We start from the raw sequence: 16503 nt of genomic DNA on the forward strand, positions 1-16503 counted from the left end.
TTACTGTGACATGTGCAAAAGACTTACATTTTAAAAGGTCCCTTTAAGCAATACAATTGGTTACCAAGGGACTGATTACATTCTGAGATCTTCCTTGAGTAACTGCAGGCAATTGGCTTGGGTCTGCAGCTGCACTTGGCTGAGGCCTGCAATGGCCATTCCTCAACATCTACATCTGGGCTCCTGAATCCTGCCAAAATTACTCAAATTAAGCCAATCCCAAATCAACCTTTGATGTTCAGGAACTTTGCCCTAAATTGTAAAGAAGTACAGCAGCAGGCATGTGTTTGATTGGATACATCAGCAGGTACAAACCTTTGGGCAACATGCTAACTGACTACATCAAAATATTTCTTGACTTACATATCGGTTGCAGCTGTCATCTTGGTAACCCAAGAGACTGGATTTTAACACTTGCTTGCCGGCAGATTTGAAGGTGGGCTGGGTAGGGCATGTAAAATCCAGAAGATGGCCTTCCTGCCACCTATTTCGACCTGTCTGAAATTTTACACAGGGACTGGAAGGGCTTTGCACAACTTTTCCACTCTTGGGCCTATCAAGGCTCTTACATGGCCAATTAATGGCCGTTTAAGGACCTCATCCCACCCCTGTCAATATTTTGAAAAGTAGGTTTATACTGACTGCAGGACAGCCACATGGTTGCCAGATCATGTCTAAGATGTAGAACTGGTCATGAATTCAAACTGGCATGAACCTGCTTCCTAGCAGTGATTTCATACCTTCCAGCTTCGGTGCCCTGATAGATGAAGAGCTCACTTTCAAAATATACCCAGTTATTCCATTAGTGTACAGTGAAAATCATTACTGCATACAAAATTAATGAGCAATTTTATTGAATGACTTGGGCATTTACTAGATTATAGTAAGTCCCGTGTTTTGTTAGCAGCGTCTCATGTGTCCCCCGTTCTATGACTTTTCCATTGTCAATAACAGCTATCACATCTGCATTTTGTACTGTGGTCAGACGGTGAGCTATTACTACACAGGTCCGTCCTTCCCTTGCTTTGTCAAGAGCCTCCTGGACAATCTGAAAAATAAGGAATTTTGCTTTAAAAGGAGTTAATGCAACAAGTCAAATCTCTGATACTTTCAATTTTCATGAATTTTGGCTATTGATAAAAGTTTATTGATAAGTGTGATTTCCTCTTATTTAATTAATAAGAACATAAAGACTTGCTGGTTAGATGCATTGGCCATGCTAAATTCATCCACAGGTTAGGTGGATTGACCACCTAAGAAAGATGTGCAGGTAAGGTTAATTGGCCATGCTTAAATTGCCCCTTAGTGTCCTGAGATGTGTAGGTTTGAGGGATTAGTGGGTAAAATATGTAGGGATATGGGAGTAGGGCCTGGGTGGGATTGTGGTCGGTGCAGACTCAATGGGCTGAATGGCATCTTTCTGTACTGTAGAGTTTCTATGATTTCTATGAAATAGAAGCAAGAATATGCCAAATGGCTCATCAAACCTGATCCGCTTTTCAGTAAGATCATGGTTGATTTGATCTCAGCCTCTACTCCACCTTCCTGTGTATTCATAGAATCTCTGCAGTGAAGAAGGAGGCCATTTGGCCTATCGAGCCTGCACCAACCACCATCCCACCCAGGCCCTATCCCCACAACCCCACATATTTGCCCTGCTAATTCCCCTGGCACTGAGGGTCAATTTATCATGGCCAATCCACCTAACTTGTTCAGCTACACTGAGGGTGAATTTAGCATGACCAATGCACCTAACCAGCACGTCTTTTGGACTGTGGAAGGAAACTGGAGCACCTGGAGGAAACTTACGTAGACACGAGGAGAATGTGCACACTCCACACAGACAGTCACCTGAGGCAAGAATTGAACCTGGATCCCAGACACTGAGGCAGCAGTGTTAACCGCTGTGCCACCATGCCGCCCACTCATATTACTTATAACCCCCTTAAGAATATATCCAATGATTTAGCCTCACAGACATCTGGGTGGCGAATACCAAATTTTGAGGATTGTTTTGTAGGGCAGAGTTATATGACGAGACTTTCTAGCCCTGCCCGCTGCCAAGATGGTATGCTTTTCCAGCCCCACGTGCTGCCAGGATCCTCCAGTGGAGGAAAATAAGGAGTCAACTTTTTGGATCAATGACTATACATCAGAACTACCATCACACACGAGAAAGAAAGTAGAAAACAATGAAGGTGAATGAGATAAAAGTGACAAACAGAAGTCCGGTTGGAAGGAGGAGCAGAAGATCTTCAGGGTGGACACTCCCAGAAGAGAAGGGCCTATCAATTAAACACAAACACTGCAGATGCTGGGAACTTGAAAGAAAAGCAGAAAATGCTGGAAATACCCAAAATGTCAGGCAGCAATTGCTGAGAGAAAAAAGGGAGCTAACATTTCAGAAGTGGAAAGCATGTTGTGGTTGGTACTATGGAAATGATTTGGTCACCCGCCCTCAGGGCTTTTTCTGAGGAATTACACTGTGCAAATTTGTTGCTGCGTTTCCCTAAACAGTGACTACATTACAGAAGTATGCAATTGGCTGCAATGTATGAATTAACAAACATACCATTTAGGAACAAGTGTGGCCATTCAGCTTCTCGAATTTGCTCTGCTATTTGGTAAGATAATGGCTGATCTGATTTTGGTCTCAACTCCAAAATCCCCCTTACCCTTTGACTCGCTTGTTAGTCAAGAATTCATCTATCTCTGCCTTAAAAATATTCAGTGAGCTTGCCTGTACTTCTCTCTGGGGTGGAGAGTTCCACAGACTTGTGAACCTCAGAGAAAAGGCTTCTCCTCATCACTATTTTAACATAGAAACATAGAAAATAGGAGCAGGAGTAGGTCACTTGGCCCTTCTAGCCTGCTCCACCATTCATTATGATCATGGATGAATGTCCAACTCAGAAACTTGTTCCTGTTTTCCCTCCATAAACTTTGATCCCTTTCGCCCCAAGAACTATATCAGACTTTCTTGAAAGCATACAATGTTTTCACCTCAGCTGAAAATTCCAGAGGCTGACCATTCACTGGGTAAAGAAATTTCTCCTCACCTCAGCCCTAAAAGGTTTATCCTGTATCCTTAGACTATGACCCCTGGTTCTGGACTTCCCCGCCATCAGGAACATCCTTCCTGCATCTATCCTGTTTTATCCTTAGAATTTTATAGGTTCCTATGACACCTCCCCCCACCCCTCTCATTCTTTGAAACTCCTGTGAATATAATCCTACTCAATCTCTCCTTGTATGTCAGTCCTGCCATCCCAGGAATCAGTCTGGTAAACTTTCACTGCACTCCCTCCATAGCAAGAACATCCTTCCTCAAATAAGGAGGCCAAAACTGCACCAAATATTGCAGGTGTGGTCTCACCAAGGCCCTGTATAATTGCAGCAAGATGTCCTTGCTCCTGCACTTGTTAAGAAGGCCAACATTCCATTTGCCTTCTTTACTGTATGCTGAACCTGCATACTTATCTTCAGTAATTGGTTTATGACACCCAGATAATAATCTGCCTTTTTGTTTTTTGCTGCCAAAGTGAATAACCCTCACATTTATCCATGTCGTACATGCATTTGCCAACTTGTCTAAATCACACTGAAGGATCTCCACATCCTCCCACCCAGCTTTGTGTCATTTGGAGATATTACATTTAGTTCCTTCATCTAAATCAGAAATATATGTGAATAGTTGGGCCCTAGCACTGATCCATGCAGTACCCCACTAGTCACTGCCTGTCACTTGGATAAAGACTTATTTATTCCTACTCTTTGTTCCCTGTCTGCTAACCAGTTTTCTACCCATTTCAATATACTACCCCAACTCTCATTCGTTTTAATTTTAAATGCTACGAGTAGGGCTTTGTTGAAAGCTTTCTGAAAATCCAAACAAACTCCACCCACTGATTTCCCCTCGTCAACCCTACTAATTGCATTCTAAAAGAATTCCAGTAGATTTGTCAAACATGATTTTCCTTTCGTAAATTCATCTGACCCTGTCCGATCTTGTCTCTGTTTTCCAAGTGCTCTGCTATTAAATCTTTTATAATGGACTCTAACAGTTCCCCCTTGACCAACGTCAGGCTTGTCTATAATTCCCTGTTTTCTCTCTACCTCCCTTTTTAAATAGTGGGGTTACATTAGCTGCCCTCCAACCTGTAGGAACTATTCCAGAGTCTATAGAATCATGGAAAATGACCACCAATGCATCCACAATTTCTTGGGCCACTTCCTTAAGTACTCTGGGATATAGATCATCAGGACTTGGGGGTTTATTGGCCTTCAATTCCATCAATTTCCCCAACATTTCCCCATTAATACTGATTTCTTTCAGCTCCTCTCTCTCATTAAAACCTGTGTTCCCCACCATTTCTGATACACTCTATGTGTTCTCCACTGTAAAGACCGAATCAAAGTGTCGAATTAGTTCGTCAGCCATTTTTGTTCCCCTATTATAAATTCCTCTGTTCCCGACTGTAAGGGACCTACAATGTCTCCATCAATCTTGTTCTCTTCACATATCTGTACAAAGCTTTTACAGTCAGTTTTTATGTTCCCTGTAAGCTTACTTTAGTACTCTATCTCCCCTTCTTTAACAATCCCTTTGTCTTCCTTTGCTGAATTCAAAACTGCTCCCAGTCCTCATGTCTGCTGTTTTTTTCTGGAAAATTTGTATCCCTCTTCCCTGGATCTAATAGTATCTCTAATTTTCCTGTAAACCATGGTTTGGTCACCTCTCATTTTATTTTTGCGCCAAACAGGAGTAAACAATTAATGCAGTTGACGTGTGCACTTCTTGAATGTTTGCCATTGCCTATCCACCATCATCCCTTTATGTAACATTCCTCAATCCATCATATCCAACTTGAGCCTCATTCCATCACAGTTTCCCTCATTTAGACTCAGGACCCTAGTCTCTGAATCAGTTACTTCACTCTCCATCTTGATGAAAAATTCTATCACATCATGGTCGCTCATCCCCAAGAGACTTCACACAACTAGACTGCTAAATATTCTTTTCTCATCACACAATACATAGTCTAGGATGGCATGGAGACCCATTATTTTTATACTGTGTCCTCTATATAAATGCAAGTTCATTCATTATTTTTTCTTCTTATAGATGAAATATGTATTTTTAAAATTCATTTACAGTATCTAGACGTTGCTGGTTGGGCTGGCATTTAGTGCCAATCCTCCACTTTAGATGACATTTGAGAGTCAACCACGTTGCTAAATGTTTAAAATTTAAAAGTTTATTTATTAGTGTCATAAGTAGGCTTACATTAACACTGCAACGTAGTTACTGTGAAAATACCCTAATCACATGTAGGCCAGACCAGATAAGCATGCAGATTTCCTTCCTGAAAGAGGCATTCGTGAACCAGATGGATTTTTACAACAATTGACAATGATTTCATGGTTATCATTAGACTTCTAATTTCAGACTTTTCCAGATTCAAATTTCACCATATGCCACGGTGGAATACAAATGCAGGTCCCTAGAACAGTACCCTGGGCTCTGGATTATTAGTCCAGTAACAATACCACTGTGTCACTGCCTTCCCTTAAATATGCAGTATAGATTATTGCGATTCTGAGAACATAGTGCAGCATTAGTGATGTGCCAAATCATGAGGTTATGTTCATGTGCATCATTGCACTGAGCCACCTACTTGATGGTGATAGTTTTGTTCTGCAGGGGCTGCTAAAGGGATGTCTGATCCCAACATCCTGCTGCTCCTTTCCTGTGCATGTTTCAATAAATGATTGTGAGACTAAAGAATGGCACAAGCAATGTCAATGTGTAATGACCTCAACAAAGCCCATGGGGTTGGCTTCTTGGAGTATGAGCTCCTTGTTTGAGGTAATGATTACCTGCCCAATCAGGGAGTCTCACCTGTATGTGTATTGAGAACTGTTAGGACTCCTAATGCTCTGGATTTTGAGTTTGTACCTGAAGCACTCCGAGGAGTCAAACTGAGTTTGTAAGTAAAGAGAATCTGGTGAAGGGATATCAGCCTCTGAGGAGTTATTTCACAATGGCAAACTGAAAGATAGAAAACAAACTGGAGGGGAGGATTCAGTTTAGTTTTCGCAATGAGTTTTCTCCACAGTTTGGTGGAATTGGCATGCTGCTCTTATTACTGATTCACGCACAGGAAATCTACTTGGTGTCATGTACAATCATAATAAATATGCACGAGGAAGTTTACTGAATAAATTCTCCTTATGAAAATGAAAACTTCTGCAATGGTCAGTCTGGCTGAACCAATTTTCTGGCCAATATTGTGTGAATTGGGAGTACCAGTGCTTCTAGGGGAGAGAGATGTCTTATAGTTTGCAAGAGCCTAGGACTGAGAGGGAAAAATTAAAAGCACTGTGATTATATAGCCCCGCTTCACTGCCAAAAGTGGCAGAGAGACAGAGACAATCGTTAGAATTTTACACTCCCCAGCCAGTGGCAGAGGGGTCTGTAGAATTCTTCTGATGGCCTTCCCAGTCTGACAAATTTACTGGAGTTCTATGAGGATGTGTCTAGGGCGGTGGATAGAGGAGAGCCGGTGGATGTGGTCTTTCTGGATTTTCAGAAGGCGTTTGACAAGGTACCTCACAAGAGGTTATTACAGAAGGTCAGGGGGCATGGAGTTGGGGGTAGGGTGTTAGCGTGGATAGAGGACTGGTTGTCAAATAGGAGGCAGAGAGTGGGGGTCAATGGGTGCTATTCGGATTGGCGGATGGTGACTAGTGGAGTGCCCCAGGGGTCGGTGCTGGGGCCTCAGCTATTTACCATTTATATAGATGATCTGGAGGAGGGAACCGAGTGTAGAGTGTCGAAATTTGCTGATGACACCAAAATTGGTGGAAAGGCAAATTGTGCGGAGGGTGGGGAGAGTCTACAGAAGGATCTAGATAGGCTGGGCGAATGGGCCAGGAAATGGCAAATGGAATTTAATGTTGGCAAGTGCGAGGTGGTCCACTTTGGTAGGAATAATGGTAGGAAGGATTATTACTTACGTGGAGAAAAACTGCAGCAGGCGACGGTGCAGAGGGACCTCGGGGTCCTTGTTCATGAGTCGCAAAAACCCAGCTTGCAGGTGCAGCAGGTGGTCAGGAAGGCGAATGGGATGCTGGCCTTCATCGCGAGGGGGATTGAATATAAAAGTAGGGAGGTCTTGCTGCGGCTGTATAGGGCATTGGTGAGGCCGCAGCTGGAGTACTGTGTGCAGTTTTGGGCGCCGTACTTACGCAAGGATATTTTGGCCTTGGAGGGAGTGCAGAGGAGGCTTACTAGGCTGATGCCGGAGTTGAGGGGGTTGAGCTATGAGGAGAGGCTGAATAGATTAGGCTTGTACACGTTAGAGTTTAGAAGAATGAGGGGAGATCTCATTGAGACGTATAAGATGATGAATGGGATGGATAGGATAGAGGTGGAGAGACTCTTCCCGCTCAGAAAGGACAGTAGGACTAGAGGGCACAGCCTCAAGATAAAGGGGGGGGCGGTTTAGAACGGAGTTGAGGAGGAACTTCTTCACTCAAAGGGTGGTGAATCTCTGGAATTCTCTGCCTGTTGAAGTGGTGGAGGCTACCTCGCTAAATATTTTTAAGACGCGGGTTGATGGGTTTTTGATGAGAGAGGGGATTAAGGGTTATGGGGAGAGGGCGGGAATGTGGAACTGAGCCACGACAGATCAGCCATGATCTTATTGAATGGCGGGGCAGGCTCGAAGGGCTAGTTGGCCTACTCCTGCTCCTATTTCTTATGTGACCTCCCATCTGCCCCGAACTCTCCGCAATTTTATGGTGGGATGAGTGAGGCCTAGACCAGCCAGCTACCCGCTCTTGGCCAAATTGAGGCTCTTAAAAACTAATGACCACATAAGAACTGCCCCCTGCCCAGCCTCAATTTTCAGGCTGGTAGGAGGAGTTCAGAGGCAGGGAGGATGCCTTGAAAATGATGCTGCTCAAACCTTAGGCAGAAAGTGGTGTGGGGGGTGGGTGCCTCCATCAAAAACCTTTCAACACCAGGGCAGTCCCCACCCACAAAGCCTGGTACTTGCGTGTGCCCTCTACTCCCCTGGCTTTGCCACCAACACTTTCACAGGCCCCTTACCCATCCCCACCAATACCCAATGCCCTCTCTACCTGACACTCCCAGGCGTCAACTCATTACCTACCCTAAGACCTTCCCACCCCTCTCTTACCTGGTCCTGGACCCCCCACAGCTTAAGACTCTGAGGACTGCTTCTAATCCAAGTCCAGTCCACTCTAGCTTCTGGTGCTGCTTGGGCTAGAGAGCTGTGACTAATCAGATTAAGCGGCAGTACTCTGAGGCAGGACCTCATGCATGAGAGGCAGAGGTCCAATTTCCAGTCAATTAATGCTCATTGGATGCATAAGCATTTGCCAAATCTTCGGTTGACAGGAAGGGAAACCTCGCCATCCTAAAAATCCTGGTCAGTGAGTTATTTTGAAGCACTATCCTTTATTGTGTAGACAAAAACAACAGCCAATTTGAACACAAATTGAGCAAAATCTTTAATAGAAAATGAGACCAACAACTAGGCTTAGTGGTGTTGGAGGTAAGAGAACTGTTGACTAGGATATTCAAAAGAACCGGGGAATTTTTTTGGCTAGTGCTATGAGATCTTTCACCTGAGAGACAGCACCTCCAATGATTCAGCATTCGCTCAGTACTGCACCTTGATAGCAATCTGAAGTCGATATCCAAATCAATAGTATGACTGAACCAATAATCATTGGACTCAGAGGTGAGAGCGCTAATTGGTGGTTACTCAGGTATCAGGGTTAGGGCTGCCAGTCTGATTTAGACAAATTCCTGGAGGTTTCATCACATGACCTCCTGCCTCATCCAATCACCGCGCATAGTCAAATAGCCTTTACTCCCACCCCCAATAATTTTTTATAATAAATAAACAAAAGGTTCAAGAAACAAATTTATTTTAAAATTTCCATGAATTTTTTCCTGTGTTGTTTGCCATCGCGTCCAGAAGACTAATTTTTAATTCTTGAATACTCCAGGGCCAGGTAAGAATGGTAACCCTATCTGGTGTACAAAATGTATTTTTCCATCTAAAACCCTGCCTAGGATTTGCTTCAGTTTGCTGTTGAGAGATCCGGAAGAATACCACAAACGACTGCCTGGGTTTCTTTGGCAACTGAACGCATTTCAATAAAACAAGCCTATCAGGTTTCAATCATTGCTTCCAGTCAACATTAACATTCCTGAATGAGGTGATTTTTATCCCCTTAATATGCAAATCTGGTGTCACTGCACAAAACACTTTGGATGAGAACATTTCTTTTCCCATGGTTTTCTTGAGATCAATTATTTCTTTGACTGTTTCTATATTGGGTGCTTAATCTGGATTGTTCTTTGCAAGGGCCCTCTTCAGCCAGATGTTTCTGAGACCCCACCACAGTGGTGCCTGACCCCAAATCTTGGGTTCTCGTGCTAGCTGCAAGCCAAATATGAAACTGCTGGGCATGTCAAAACCAGCTGCTGAGACAGGCCATCTTTTTAAGTGATATTTCCCATACTGTTGGTTTACAGCAAGTTCTAGCAATTTGAACTTTTGGCTGCACGCGACTCAACAATTCAGAATTCTGCAGTATTTGTGGCGGCCTAACACAATGCAGATGTTGCTTTAGTGATTAATTTGGACACCCGAAGACTGGCATCGCAAACACACTGAGAGAATTAAATTTATCAAGCAGGGTACTTAAAATTGCCATACACCTACAGCAACAATGTGCATTTATATAGCACCTTTGATATCATAACAATATCCCAAAAATGCCCTGCAGAAGAGTTAGCTGACAAAATTTGGCATGAAGCCAACCGAAGAGTCAAAGATGATGAAAAGTATTTTTTTTCTTTACTCATGGAATGTAGGTATCACTGGCCAGCGTTTATTGCCCATCCCCTAATGTCTGCAGGAAGGTCCCCTTCTTAACCCTTGGCAGTTCCTTGTGATGAATATTTTGTAGCAGATCTGATACACTTTCATTAATCTCATTTCAAAGGGAAATTAAGAGTGAACCACATTGAGGCAGGCTGGAGTTACATAAAAATCAGGTACGCACAGTCTGCAGGGTATTAAGAGAACCAGTTGGGTTTTTACAGCATTACTTATGCTAGATTCTTCAAGATTTTCCACTCAATATACTGAATTAATTTTACAAACTGCTATCATGGGATTTGAACTCACATCATTTTATTATTAGTCCAGGTCCTTTGATCATTGGCCTAATAACATAACCACTATATCACCACTTAAAAGAGGAGGGAAAGGTAGATAGGTGATGAGGTTCATAGAGGAAATTCCAGAGCTTGAGGTTAAAGCAGCTGAGAGCACAACTGTCTACAGTGGAACAGGAGAAATCAGAGATGTGGAAGAGACCAACATTAGACAAATGCAGAGACCTCAGAAGGTCATAGTGCCAGAGGACGTTACTGAGACAGAGAGGGGCAAGGCCATGCAAGGATCTAAAATTATGATGAGAATATTTGCTGGATATAGATCCATCTATAGCTGAAAATTACCTCTATCTGTACTCCCCAGAGTTGCCGACTGACCTAGTTAGCATTTCCACCATTTTCAATTTCAGATTTCCAGCATTTTTAAGAATTTTTTTTGTTTAAGAATGGGGTCTTACCTTTTCACTCTCTGTATCAAGTGCAGATGTTGCCTCATCTAACAGCAGAATCTTTGGCTCCCGTATGAGGGCTCGTGCTATAGCCACTCGTTGCTTTTGTCCACCAGAAAGCTGAGCCCCTTTTTCCCCAACTCTCGTGTTGTATTTCTAATTGTGAAAAGAATCACAATTTAAAATGCATGCAGAATTCACAGTCCTTGGATATACATGCATGCTATTAAGCTTCAAATGAGTTTGACAGCATTTTCCTTTCACCCGAGCTATTATCACACAGCAGAGAATCATTTCCTTTATCAAAACCAGAAAATATACTTCCTGGTTTTATTTCAGCTCTCCAGCCGATGTTGCTTTGAGCGAAAGCTTCCTTCCTAAATTCACCGGTCCTGAATTACTTTAAGCTGATATTTAATAACACTATGGCATCACCAATACATAAGGACTGTAAGTTAGTCACACTAGCGTTTGAGAAAATTATTGATTGTCAAGGTAAAATTGCCACAAATATTTTAATTAATCACAGCAAACTAGGAAATGCCAATGGGAGGGCTGAATCTATCATCTGTTCACACCTGTCAGCACTTTATTTATACTTCACAGTTGCAGTTCTTTTGTCCAGTTCTGCTCATGTATGTTCACATCTCTTGCATGAAGAGTACAGTTTTAAACTATACTTGATGGAGTACTGTGTGCAGTTTTGGTCGCCATACTTATGCAAGGATATTTTGGCCTTGGAGGGAGTGCAGAGGAGGTTTACTAGGCTGATACCGGAGTTGAGGGGGTTGAACTATGAGGAGAGGCTGAATAAACTGGGCTTGTACTTGTTAGAGTTTAGAAGAATGAGGGGAGATCTCATTGAGACGTATAAGATGATGAATGGGATGGATAGGATAGAGGTGGAGAGACTCTTCCTGCTCAGAAAGGATAGTAGGACTAGGGGGCACAGCCTCAAGATAAAGGGGGGGTGGTTTAGAACAGAGTTGAAGAGGAACTTCTTCACTCAAAGGGTGGTGAATCTCTGGAATTCTCTGCCCGTTGAAGTGGTGGAGGCTGCCTCGCTAAATATTTTTAAGACGCGGGTTGATAGGTTTTTGATAAGCGAGGGGATTAAGGGTTATGGGGAGAGGGCGGGAATGTGGAACTGAACCACGACAGATCAGCCATGATCTTATTGAATGGCGGGGCAGGCTCGAAGGGCCAGATGACCTACTCCTGCTCCTATTTCTTATGTTCTTATGTTATGATGTTGCATTCAAGTTATCCTCTGTGGCAGGGTAGGTCTTGACTGATGTTATCCTGTTATTTTTCTGTGGTATCATGAATCCAGCTTACATAGAATGCCTACAGTGCAGAAGGAGGTCATTCGGCCTATCAAGTCTGCACCGACCACAATCCCACCCAGGCCCCATCCCCACTACCCCATGCATTTACCCTCGCTAGTCCCCCTGACATGAAGGGGCAATTTACCATGGCCAATCCACCTAACCCACACATCTTTGGACAGTGGGAGGAAACCCCGGAGGAAACCCACACAGTCACGGGGAGAACGTGCAAATTCCATACAGACGGTGACCCAAGTCGGGAATCAAACCTGGGTCCCTGGCGCTGTGAGGCAGCAGTGCTAATTACTGTGCTACCATGCTGCCCAAGTTTTTGCTTGAAATATTTTTTAAAAAGTGTCATATAAACAGCACAGGTGACACGGTGGCACAGTGGTTAGTACTGCTGCCTCACAGTGCGAGGGACCTAGGTTCAATTCTTGGCTTGTGTTACTGTCAGTGTGGAGTCTGCATTTCTCCCTGTGTCTGTGTGTGTTTCCTCTGGGTCCTCCAGTTTCCTCCCACAGTCCAAAAGACTTGCTGGTTAGGTGGATTGACTACGCTAAATTCTCCCTCAGGCGCTAGAGTGTGGCAACTAGGGGATTTTTACAGTAGCTTCATTGCAGAGTTAATGTAAGCCCACTTGTAACTAATAAAGAAAAGAAAACTTAAAAAAAAAGTGGGATTAGGCAAAGGAAATTAAGAATGCGATTTAGTGTAGACCATTTCTCCCAGTGCTGGACAATAACATGCATTATTGTGAAATGATAGATACATTTTATGGTCCTGAAGAGCTGTGATGAACGATCAGTAAATTAAGATATGCAAACATGTGATTGGTGATCTGACAGTTATCACATTGCTGATCAAGTCTCTGGTTGAAAAAACGTCTTTAAGGATTTTTAAAAAATAAACGACTCCATGAAACGGCATTATTATGGAGCTGCAGCTGATCCCACATCTGGTGCAGCACAGCCTTTCATAGCGGCTAATGTGGTGGTTTTAATGCAAGGATTTTGGCGCAGGCTGCTCCCAGCTGTTCCATGATCTAAGCTTGTTGGAGAACATCCCAAAAGGGCAATAACATTTCTTTAACATTAAAATGACAAAAAAAAGAATAAAGCGATGCCACATTGTAAATCTAAAGCGTAGGTGCCATTGCACAATTCTTCATAAAATGGGCGAGAATAAAGTGAATGTCAACACTTTTATTGTTATTGCTCTCCATGTTTTTCTGCTTCAATAATGACATTTCTGAAGATTTAATCCAAGTCATTTTACAATCGGAATCATTTGTTGTTTTGTAACTGTGACGTTGCATGCTAATTCATTTACCTACTTTGGGATGCAGTTACTGAGCACCTAGAGAGGCATTGTATAATTAAGCAGAATTAGCATGGATTTCTTCAAGGGAAATAGGGTATGACAAATCGCCTCGTGTTTTCTGAGGTTTTACCTGGCAAGGCACACAAGGGGAAACTCCTTAGTGCAGTGTGATTGGATTTTCAAAAAAAACATTCAGTAAGGTGCCACCTTATCAAAGATACACAACATTACGGCTCATTGAATTGGGAGTGACATATTAGCACAGATTGTGGATTGATTAATGGGCAGGAAACAAGACAGTCAGAATAAATGGGTAATTTTCAGGTTGGCTGACGGTAAATAAAAAGAATACCACAAGGATTAGTGCTAGGCCTTGGCTGTTTACCATTTACATCAACAACTTCAATGAGACGGGAAATGAGTATAATGCATCCAAGTTTTCTGACAATACTGAGCTAGGTGGGAAAGCAATGAGGAGAATGTAAAGGGGCTGCAAAGGTTAAGTGAGTGGGCAAGAACATGGCGGATTAATAGCATAGGCTGAACATAATGGCTGTGGAGCTTGCCACATTCATCGGTAGGAGGCTGATGGCAACTCTGCCGGGGTAATTTCTGGGAGTTCTGACAAAATTAAATACCCATCAGGCAGTCTGCTGCCTACCTTTGGGACACCATTTTCAAGAGTTGCCAGCCAATCAGATGGCCAGCAGCTCTTCAATTCCAAAGGCACCACCCGGAGAAGTGGCCACCACTGGGACTGGAGCGGGATTGGGCCAGGAGCCTTGCTGGAGGCATAGTAGACAGAGGTAAGATGGCTAGACTCAGCCAGGCTCCAGTGATAGGAGTGTGATGCTGGGAATAAGCCTCTAACAGGGTGGTGGCCCCAGTCATTGGCAAGGCCCTTAGTGGGGCGCAGGGTTTCTAAACAGGAATGATAGGCTTTCAAGCATGTGCCTTCCTGCTCAATTATGCAGCCCCACTATCACCACGCTCCCCCCCCACCCCCAAACCCCCTCACCCCCACCGACTTCCTAGACCATTCCTTCACAGGACTGAGGAGAAGAGAAATTTGTTTGCTCAAGGATTTTGGATCTCTGGGATTCTCCTACCCAGGCGGCTGTGGATCCTCAGCAATTGAGTATTTTCAACAGTGAGATAAATAGATTTCTGAATACCAAGAGAAATAAAGAAATTGGGAATAGTATGGAAAGGTGGAAGATCAGGAATGGACTTTATTGAATAGTAGGGCAGGCTTAAAGGGCTCCTGTTGTTTATATTCTAACTGCAGAGTCAATTTATACATGTACATGACAAAAAACCCTTATAATTATTGCTGTTTAGTAACGGATGAACTTACATCAGGGAGTTGTTCAATGAATGAGTGAGCATTTGCTGCCTTTGCTGCCTTCTCAATGTCTTCCTGTGATACAACCCTGCTGTTGTCACCATAGGCAATATTCTCAGCAATGCTGCAGTTGAAGAGCACAGGCTCCTGGGATACAATTCCAATTTGAGATCGAAGCCATTGGATGTTGATCTCTTTGACATCAATTCCATCTAAAAGCTACACATTTTAAATAAATGTTAATTGTTTGCAAGCTTATGATGAAATGATCCATGTGTTTGTACAGTATTTGCAAATGTGAGTAATGTCCTCAATATTTTACGTTTGCATATGCAGTAGAATCATAGAAACCCTATAGTGCAGGAAGAGGCCATTTTGTCCATCGATTCTGCAGCGATTTTCCGAAAGAGCATCCACGCAGGCCCTTCCCTCTGCCCTATCCCGTAACACCGTGCATTTATCATGGGCAATCCATCAAATCTGAATATCCTTGAAGTAAATTAACTCCCTGCATCGACCTACTCAATGAGGTGACAACTAAGTTGTGCTTGGTTTCTAAGATAGAGGTAATCCTCATATTTGAACAGTTTTAAATGGGATATCATGTTTAGACTCAGTTAGTGTTGCTCTTTATATTCTGAACTAGATGGCCAACTCCGATTTTACCCCTCAGGGTGAAATGGTGGAATGTATTGCATCTTACTTTCTGAAGTTATGCTGAATATGTTTCTTGTTGAAAACTCCTGGGACTAGTTTCATTTTAACACGTAGATTGAAAACCTAACGTGACTCTGTAATTGTAGCACGGACTGTGCTGTGAACATTTCAGTCATTCACCTTAAAATTCTCTTCATTTCAGCAAAGGTGTTACCCGATCTGTTCTAACCTGGTGAAATACCATCTTTAAAATTGCACAAAGAAGAATTCCAGACTAATACATGATGTGGAGATGTCGGCGTTGAACTGGGGTAAGCACAGTAAAAAGTCTCACAACACCAGGTTAAAGTCCAACACCAAGTTAAAGGTTTATTTGGAATCACAAGCTTTTGGAGCACTGCTCCTTCATCAGGTGATGTCATGACAGAAGTGATGGCACTTCTTACTATGCCAGACAAATGCAGTTAATATTTGTACTCTGGATTCTACAATTTCACGGCACAACTGAGTTCAATCAATATGAAACTAATTGTGTATTATTCTTTGTGCCACCAGATGGAGCTGTTGCCTGTAAAAGACTGTTGATTGTGATTTTTGTGATGAGATTCAGAACTATCGGCAATGTCACCATCCATCCCTCTTTACCTAGTACCGAGGATCTGAACTCATGCCTGCATTGCTCTGTGACTTGAGCCCAAAGCTTTAAAAACTCCACCCTGAAATGTTTCTGCCTAGACCGGTGAATGTGAGAACCATAAAGTAATGGGAAAACTGTGAAAGGTGAAGTGTACGGATATGGTGGGAGACCATATGGAGCAAAGAATGCTCACTACCACTAAGCCAGAACCCCTAGAAAGAAAAAAAAAACAAAATGTAATGAGGATATTATCAAGGCAATGCTGAACCAATCGCTGAAGAATAGTCTGCCTGGGTATATAGCCTTACATAGACAAAGAACCACATTTACCATGGTCTGGGGTCACACTGACCTAGACTTTCAATCACATCTCAGTCACTTCAGGCATTCAACAGTAACAATTTGCCAACTCTAAATAAAATAGCTCATTGAATAGCAGGGAGGGGGATTGACCATTACAGCATTTCTGAAAGTAGGTCAAAGGCACTGTGAAAGGACAAAGGATGAGCCACAGGGGAACTCGGGTCTGGTGTTGGAAG

General features: G+C 43.0%; 1 protein-coding gene across 1 annotated transcript in view; it reads right to left on the reverse strand.

The window, feature by feature from the left end:
- Window positions 1-506: 506 nt before the first annotated feature.
- Window positions 507-16503, reverse strand: part of LOC145355250 (ATP-dependent translocase ABCB1-like) — a 73211-nt gene continuing 57214 nt past the window's right edge. The window contains exons 22-24 of the mRNA XM_080207121.1: window positions 14683-14889; window positions 10684-10830; window positions 507-1048 (exon numbers count right to left, since the gene is read on the reverse strand). Coding sequence (XP_080063247.1) covers window positions 851-1048; window positions 10684-10830; window positions 14683-14889 — 552 coding nt within the window. The 3' untranslated portion in view covers window positions 507-850. The remainder of the gene's footprint in view (window positions 1049-10683; window positions 10831-14682; window positions 14890-16503) is intronic.

Source organism: Carcharhinus amblyrhynchos, chromosome 2 (genome assembly GCF_965287045.1).
Source record: "Carcharhinus amblyrhynchos chromosome 2, sCarAmb.v2.hapA, whole genome shotgun sequence".
Lineage (NCBI taxonomy): Eukaryota > Metazoa > Chordata > Chondrichthyes > Carcharhiniformes > Carcharhinidae > Carcharhinus > Carcharhinus amblyrhynchos.